General features: G+C 52.7%; 2 protein-coding genes across 5 annotated transcripts in view; both read right to left on the bottom strand.

The window, feature by feature from the left end:
- Positions 1–1006: 1006 nt before the first annotated feature.
- LOC116579282 (leukocyte immunoglobulin-like receptor subfamily A member 6) overlaps positions 1007–8422 on the bottom strand; it is a 355647-nt gene continuing 348231 nt past the window's right edge. Inside the window, exons 9-11 of one of the 4 annotated variants that reach the window (XM_032324448.1) lie at positions 4291–4328; positions 4173–4214; positions 4017–4089 (exon numbers count right to left, since the gene is read on the bottom strand). In XM_032324448.1, coding sequence (XP_032180339.1) covers positions 4054–4089; positions 4173–4214; positions 4291–4328 — 116 coding nt within the window. In that variant the 3' untranslated portion in view covers positions 4017–4053. Of the gene's footprint in view, positions 2927–3120; positions 3166–4016; positions 4090–4172; positions 4215–4290; positions 4329–8422 lie in introns of those variants that run through there. The other 3 variants (XM_032324444.1, XM_032324445.1, XM_032324437.1) reach the window with 3 other exon arrangements.
- Positions 6636–8394, bottom strand: LOC116579312 (leukocyte immunoglobulin-like receptor subfamily A member 6). The gene is made up of 5 exons (XM_032324529.1): positions 8283–8394; positions 8091–8126; positions 7625–7711; positions 7179–7481; positions 6636–6804 (listed from the first exon to the last, which is right to left on the bottom strand). The coding sequence occupies exons 1-5, from the start codon at positions 8314–8316 to the stop codon at positions 6779–6781; spliced, it is 486 nt and encodes a 161-aa protein (XP_032180420.1). The 5' UTR covers positions 8317–8394; the 3' UTR covers positions 6636–6778.

The raw sequence follows: 8422 nt of genomic DNA, 5'->3' as shown, positions 1-8422 counted from the left end.
TGTGCTAAGACCTGGGAGTGCCCAGAGCTTGTGCCCCACCAGGACCCTGTGAATCCAGTCTGACCCAATGCACACAGGAGAAGGAGGACAGTTTCTGAGTCAGGCGTCCCTGTCACCTGAGTTCCCTTTGTCATCATCTGCAGGTGCTGCTCTAGAAGGTGTGAGAAGCAGACACAGGGACACTGGACCAGCATCAACACAAAAAGGAGAGTGGACACCAGTGCACATGGACATGTGGTACATCCTCCTTGGGGATCCCCATGAGCCAGGTTCGGCCCCTCCTAGGTCTCAGATGTGCACCAAGGGGCATGGAGGCGCTCAGGTGAGCACAGGAAGCAGCAGAGTGGTGCCCGCAGGTGGGGAGGCTTCTGTCCAGGAGAGTATCCCGAGGGGCTGACACCATGGAGAGAGTCAATTATCATATGGTTTCACTTATTTGTGGAGCATAACAAATATCATGGAGGACAAGGGGTGTTAGAGAGGAGAAGGGAGTTGGGGTAAATTGGAAGGGGAGGTGAATCACGAGAGACTATGGACTCTGAAAAACAATCTGAGGGGTTGGAAGTGGCGAGGGAGTGGGAGGTTGGGGTACCAGGTGGTGGGTATTATAGAGGGCACGGATTGCATGGAGCACTGGGTGTGGTGAAAAAATAATGAATACTGTTTTTCTGAAAATAAATAAATTGGAAAAAAAAAAGGATTGGTTGGTACCTCCAATTATATGAACTGAATGCTGTGCTGAATACAAACGGTCATAAGAAACATACTTGGATCATCCCCATCACAGAGAGAAGGACTTCAACTTTTCACCTTTGAAGATGAAGGCCAGGTGCTGATTGCTAACCATGGCTTCATGAATTGTTGGAAACTCCTTTTTATTTCTGATGAGCTTTTGTGTGCGTTATGAATTGTTGGGGTGTTTTATCACAAGCTTTGTCTCATCTGTTGAGATTATTTCTTAATTTTAAATTTTTATTATTATGTTCAATTAGCCAGCTTATAATACATAATTTTTGAATTTTGATTTATAGTTAACATGTGATATTAGTTTCAAGTGTCCATCATAGTGAATTAGCATTTATATACATTAGGCAGTGCTCACTCTAAGAAATCCAATTAAAATGTGTCACACAAAAAATAATTACAATGTTACTGATTATATTCCCTAAAGCGTAATTTTCACCCCTGGTGCTCATTTATTATGTAACTGGAAGTTGGTACGTCTAATCCCCTTCACCTTTTCACCCATCTTCCCAAACCCCTGCCTCTGGTTTGTGAGATGATCATTTTCACTTATTCTGTTAATGTGTCATATTATATTGATTGAGTTAAGCTACTGTCTTCCTTCCCTCCCCCTAAAATCCATTGTGTTCATGATGTAGAGTCCTATTGCTGGATCTTATTTGTGAACATATTGTTTAGAGATGTACATCTACGTTTATGTGAGAGAAATTTCCACACCTTTTTCATTCTGCAATTACCTTGCCAGTTTTTTGGTGTTCACAGTTCCCTGGCCTGATCCAATATTGTTTCCTCCCTTTTTATTTTCAGGAAAGGCTTGTATAATTTTGGTGTGTGTATATGCTTGTGTGTATGCATGTGTATAAGCATGTGTGTGTTTCCTAAAGGGGTAAGTGTTTGGAGCAATTGCCAATGAAGCTTCCTCAACAGACACAAATATAACAAAATGATTATCCCCATGCGGTTAGCTCACACTTCCATGCCATACCACAGCTGCCTTTCTTGTATGTGATGAGAACATTTAGATCTATTCTCTTTGCAACGTTCAAGAATAGGGTACAATGTTATGAGCTGCGGTCATCATGCTGTATATGAGATCCCCAGAACTTGTGGTCTTACAACTGTGGAGACCTTGTTCTGCCTATAATCCTGACCAACACCTCCCCATTTCCACAGTCCAGCCCCACCAGCCACCACTCTGCTCTCCATTTCTCTCAGTTTCCACATACTTCAGATGGGGGACGGTTTGATCACAGTCAATGCATTCAATGTATTCATAAGGTGATACATAATGTCTACTTCTCCATCATTTTAGTAGCTTCTATTTTGAGAATTTTATCCATTTCATCTACATGTCTCAAATATCAGCATAAAGGAGTTAATAATGTTCCATTCTAAATTTAAAGTCTGTAGGATGGGATGCCATCCTAATAATGATGTGTACCTCCTCCCTCTCTCTCTCTCTTTCCTTGGTTTTGTGGCTAAGATTTATAAATGTGACCATTGCTTATGAAAAGGAACACTTTCAGCTTCATTGATTTTTCTCTATTTTTAAATTTGTCCTCATTACTAGTTATGTCTTATCTTTATTATTTTCTGCCTTCTACCTTTGTTTGGAATAACTTGCTATTCTTTTCCCAAATTCTTGATAGAATAGGTTCTGTCATTAATTATTTGAATCTTTTTCTGTTCTAATAAATTGGTTCTTGGTTCTTATTTTCCCATTTCATAGATTTGATGTGTAACATTTACACTGTCCTTCACTGTGAACATTCTCTCATTTCCATTTGGATTTTCTCATTTCATTCATGGGTAATTGGGAAGTCTGTTGCTTTGATTTCCAAAGTGTAGGGGTATTACTATCTTTGATGGCAGAATCAGTGACTCCCAGAGGGTCCCAGGAGTTTTACTGGTGCATGTGAAGAGTCCAGGCTGGCTGGGATCGTCATTAGGTGACACCCACTGTGGGCAACTCCTGTGCCTTCCAGGGTCCCTGTGGTCGCCCTTCATGGAGTGTGGGATCAGGACCCCTCCTGGGCTAGTGCATGGCCAGAGCAGCATACACACTGGGCTCTGCTGGGGGCTCCCCTAATTGGGAGGGAGGGGATGCCCTTGTCTCCTGTCTGAGAGTCAAGGCGTGAAGCTGGGTGTAGGTTACATCCTGGGGGGTGTCATATGCAGCAACCTACAGTGGGGAAGAGAGGGGAGGTTTGTGATTGAGGAGGGGGACCCTGAACACTTGGAGAAGAAGGGACCCACCTGAAAGTCCATCTGCCTGTTTTCCTCTGCTTGTCTATCCTCCGAGTCCAGCAATCCCTCCGACACAGGGAAAGGAGAAGTGGCCAGTCCCCACCTGAATCTTGATCTTGACAGGCTCACCTGGGCATACGTCGGTCCCTGGGGGTCTTCATCTTGTGTGTTCTGCTGTGGACAGACAGTGAGGGGGAGGTTTGTCTCCTTGATTCCCCTCGACCACCTCAGACAATTTTCCCCATGGTTGCCAGAGCGATGCTTCAAACTTTCCTGCCCATTAGGTCACTTTCCTGGTGAACTCTCCAGGGGCTTCCTGAGCCTTGGGGCGTGTGATTCAACTCTGGCTCTGATTCTATTCCGGACAGTGTTTCTTGCTCATTTGGTTGCAGCTGCATGGGCCATGCTCCTGATAAAGCATGTTGCTGCCTCAGGACCTTTGCACCTGCTACTCTGTACCCTGCTTTATTTTCCTTGGCCACACGTTGCTCTCAAGGATGCTGCCCACTTCCGTGCATATTGTCCACCACCCACAAAGTGAGTTCATGGAGGGTGGTCAGATTTGCTCACAGCTATGCCAGCAGCACTAGGTGGGGCCTGGCAAATGCTGGACTCGCTGTGTCTTTTGCTGGCTGAATGAATGAAGGGACTTAGTGACCAGTGGGAAAATCGTTTCTTCATGCACCCTCTTGAGACATGAGCATGTACCACAACAACAGAAGTCAGGCAGTGGTTGGGGAGCCAGATAAGAGGAGCACAGAGGAGGACCCACGAGGTCACAGTGGGCTGATCCTGGGTGCCCAAGGAGTGTGAGGGCCTTTGAAGGACACTACTGAGATTGGGTGGTGTGAGGACACAGAAGTGTCCACTGGATTCTGTTTGGTACCACAAGGGCCCTGGGGTCTGCTCGAGGGCTGGGGGTCTCACCTGATGGTCCAGCCCCACCCCCTCCTCAGGCTGAGTGTCTTGCATGGCAGCGTCTGCTGGGACAGAACGGGGTGTGTCTCTTGGCAAGTTCTCTGAGCCCTCCTCTCAGGGCTACAGACTCTGTCCTCCTCCCAGTTAGGACATCTGCCATCCTGGGGCTTCAGCAGTAGGCTGAGGGGTATGTGGGAATTCAGTCCTCAACCCCTCCCCAAGACCCTCCCAGCCCACCCCCAGGGCATCCCCCTTCATCTCACAGAAGCTCTCCTCCTGGGTGGCAGCAGCTGGGCTGGATCCGGGGAGGAGATAGTGTGTTAGGAGGAATAGCAGGGGCAGGTGGGTGGGAGTCTGGGGGACTGCGGGCAGGAGTTACTGCGTGCAGGCCTCTGTCCTTGGGCTCTGGGTCTGCAGCCCTTGCAGGACGTTGGGAATCCGTGTTCCTCTCGGCTGGGAGGGTACGACCCCCCCCCCTTTTGATTCTAGGGAAAGGCGCCCTTCACACATGCTGTCTGGGTGATTCTCCATATCTCCTGATCAAAAGAGGGGAAAACCTTCAATTGGCACATGGGGACCAACCTTAGGGTTTCTTTTTAGGTTATCTGGGTTGAGATTCTGCGCAAGTGTCCTCCTACGCTGGCCTTTCCCACCACTCTGGTTTCCCTCTGGCCGCTGCCCTGAGCCCATCCTTGTTCGGCCCATGGTGCCGCCACCACCCCTGGAGCCCGTCATGCCCTTCCCTTCTCACCCAACTTCCTGCCTTTGCTCTGATGCCAGTGTCAAACCCGGAGGCAGACGAGGAGGCCGAGCAGCAGGATAAAGGCCATTGCGGCCACAATGGGGATGTACAGGTACCAGTGGGGACCTTGGGCAGGAGCTACACCATGAATGAGCCAGTGATGCCATTTAACTGAGCGCCTACTGTGTGCCAGGAACATGCTGGGCTCTGTGCACTCAGTTCTGACCCCGGCAATGATCACCCAGCAGACGACTGCTGCCCCTCTGCCCACCCCACAGACAGAAAACTGAGACAAAGAGAAGAGGTCACTCATGTGTCTCAGGTCGCCCAGCATGGAGGTGGCAGGGCTGGGACTGGAGCCCAACTGTGGGTTTCCTGGGGCACAGCCTGTCTCTGCATCTTCTTCTGGAGCTGATGGTCCTTCCAGGGACCTTATTTACTGAATTATTATTGATTCAGTAATTATTACCTGAATGCCCCCAGCCATTGTCCTCCCTCCCCTCCCCCTACAATGTCACTGTCATTGTTGCGAAAGGACCCATAGATCACTATCTGGGGGTCTTCACCGTGAGCCCTCCTCTCCCAGGATCAGAGTCATGGTCTGATGGGAAATCTACTCTGTCCACGACTCTTTCCTTTACACTTGGGGAAACTGAGGTCCACACAGGGGAAGGGCATGTGCCAGCCAGCACCTCCGGAGGCCCTTGACCTGAAGGGGCAGCTCAGCCTCCGCTCCCCATGGACCCACCCACTAAGGCTGACAGAGACCATCATTCACACTCAGAGCCTCCTGGGGTCAGCAAGGGTGAGGTTCAAGGCCTGAAAGTCTCCCCACTGCACTTGACTTCTCCTCCCCTACTGGGCCCCTCCACCTCCCTCTGCCATGACCACCCCAGGCCCCTCCACCAGCCTCAGAGCCCCTGGAGTCCCAAGGTCTCCCTGGCATCTCTGGAAGCCTAGAAGAAAAGCCACTGGACAGCAGCCCCTGTGATTCACAGTCAGCTGAGCCTGGCCCTGTGGTTGTGGGGCCGGGACCCATAGAGGGTCCTGGGGAAAAGACAGAAGTGTGGGGCTGGGCGGGGGGAGGCTGGAACTTCCCCTGACTCCTTATCGCTGCACACACTCTTCCTCCTCATGTGCCCTGTGGACCCAAAGGCCGTCCTCCACCAGGACAATTCTGGTGCTGTGGGCGAGGGTTGGGCAAGGGTGGGAAGACCCTGTTTCCCTCCTGCACTGTGAGGGGTACCCCTCTGCTGACATTCCCTTGGAGCCCCTCACTGCCATCCTAGACCAGAGCCCTCATGGACACAGGGCCCTGAAGACAATGTTGGGACACAGAGGGGACAGAGTCAGCGACTCTCACCTTAGACCAGGAGCTCCAGGGGGTCACTAGGTTGTGACAACAGGTAGGGGGAGGTGCTGGCGGAGCTGTAGCACCTGTAGGTCCCGCCGTGGTCTGAGGTCACAGGACTCATGGGGAATTCAGCCTGGTGCTGCCCAGCTCAGTACTGTGATCTAAGACGCAGCGGAGGATCGGCTACTCCCTCCTTGGACAGAAGGAAAGTGTCAACAGAGCTCCGTGACTGACACAGCAGAGTCACATTCCCTCCTGGGCTACCATGCGTCACAGCTGCACCGAGAGGGAGGGTGTGTAGGGCAGCTGTCCTAGGGAAAGGAAGGGCGGGTGAGGGGCTGTCCAGACCTGGTTCTGACTGAGTGTCTGTGTCCTCCGAGTCTGTCCCTTCCCATCTCCTGTCCCTCTCTGTCTCTCCCTCCCCCCGGAAGCCCCCACCCCTACCCCAGCCACCACCACCTGGGGCTCCCCTGCAGGACCGGTAGAGCATCTGGGTCCTGACTAATGCCTTAAGCCCTCACCTGTGAGCAGGATGTCCAGGGGTCACTGGGGGTTCACGACTCGGAGGAGAGGGTGTGTCCACTGAAGCACCTGTACCAGCCCCCATGGGAGGGTCTCACAGGGCCCAGACAACCCAGCCTGGGGCTGCTTGCAAAGCCACTGGAGAGGGTCAGGTGCCCCCTCTTTGGACAGTGCGAATCTGTCATAGCTAACATCAGAGCAACACTGGAGGGTCAGGCTCTGTCCAGAGGTCATTACAGAGCCATGCTGGGTCAGGGGGGAGGGCTCCCTGACACACCTAGGAGAGACCAGCAGTTGATGGCAGGGGCTGCTTTTCCCCACACTTCCCTTCTCCCGTCCTGACACCCGGGTCTCACTGTCCATCACCCTCCGTAACACTGACCTGTGAGTCCCCGAGGTCCCCTTTCCCACCCTGTCTTTGGGACATGGGTCCTTTCACAACAATGACAGTGACATTGTAGGGGGAGGGGAGGGAGGACAATAGCCGGAGGAATTCAAGTAATAAGGGCAATCTGGAAGGACAATCAGCTCCGGAAGAAGATGCAGAGACAGGCTGTGCCCCAGATGGGGGCTCTGGGCCCTGAGAAAAGAGTCCCTGTTAACTGTCAGATGGCTCAAAACACAGATGGGGCAACAGTCAGACTTTCTCACCTGAGACCAGCAGCTCCAGGGGTTCGCTGGGGTCCGACCACACCTGGGGGGTGTTGCTGTAATAGCCATAGCATCTGAACGTCCACCTGAGGCTAGGGGTCACAGGTCCAACAGGGAACAGGGCCTGGGTACCCCCACGGGGGGCTGGCTGGGAGTTCAGAGTCCAGGAGGGCTGGCGCTCTCCTTCCTTCATCAGGACGAATCTGTGGAATCCCATCCGTGAGGCACACTGGAGGGTCACGTTCTCTCCTGAGATCACAACAGGGCTGGGCAGGGCTGAGAGGCTGGGTTGGCCATGGGATCCTAGGAGAGGAGGATGGGGTGGTGTTAAATCGGGCTCAGACCCCCAAGGTATCCCCAGGCTGGTCTGTAAGAGGGAGACACCTGAGAGCCCACCCCCTTCCTGAGGGCAGAGTCTGGGGCTGGGACCCTGAGTGGGCTCACACCTGTCACCACCAGCTCCAGGGGGTCACTGTATTCTGACCAGTCATTGGGGCGTTCATAGTCACAGTGGTATCTTCCTGCATATACATCTGTCATGTATGCGATGGAGAAGTTGGCCTTGTACCCGGACTCCAGTGGCTTCCGTGTCTCCCAATTCCATGAGTCCCCCTCTTTATGCAGGTGGTACTCCTGGGCCTCCAAGCTCCCCTGACACCAGATGGTCACAGGTGTCCCCCAGGGCATCACAGAGCTGGGCTCAGCCCAGATGGTGGGTTTGGGGAGGATCCCTGGAAGGAAACAGAGGCTGGGACACAGCCCTTCCCCATCCCCAGGTGCCAGCTCAACGTTAAACCCCCAGAAGTGCCCCTGGGTCTGCCCAGAACTGCTGTTCTACATGCCCAGCAGCCTGCTGGGTGACCCCTGTCCCTAGTGAGGAGGTGGGACTGGGACCTTTGGGGACAGACTCACCTGCCTGTGCTTGCATCCTGGGGTCTTCACTCAGCCCTGGAAGACAGTTCCTGTGAGAGGTTTGCCCCGAATCCTAGCAGAACCCTTTCTCCCCATGAGCCTCCTGAGCCTGGGGTCTCTGACAGACCAGGGCTTGACTCTGGGGTGGCTTCCTCCCAAACTAAGGCCTCCCTTTCCCTCCTCAGATCTCACCGAGACAGAGCAAGGCCATGATGGTGGGGGTCATGGTGTCTCGTCTCTCTCACTCTGGCTGTGCAGAGGGTGAGACCACGGTGCCAGAGGGTGAGACCACAGTGCCCACAGGACATGCAGGACATGCAGACATACAAGGT

Source organism: Mustela erminea, chromosome 19 (assembly GCF_009829155.1).
Source record: "Mustela erminea isolate mMusErm1 chromosome 19, mMusErm1.Pri, whole genome shotgun sequence".
Lineage (NCBI taxonomy): Eukaryota > Metazoa > Chordata > Mammalia > Carnivora > Mustelidae > Mustela > Mustela erminea.
The sequence above is the reverse complement of the archived record's forward strand: the minus strand, read 5'-3'. Positions and strand labels throughout refer to the sequence as shown.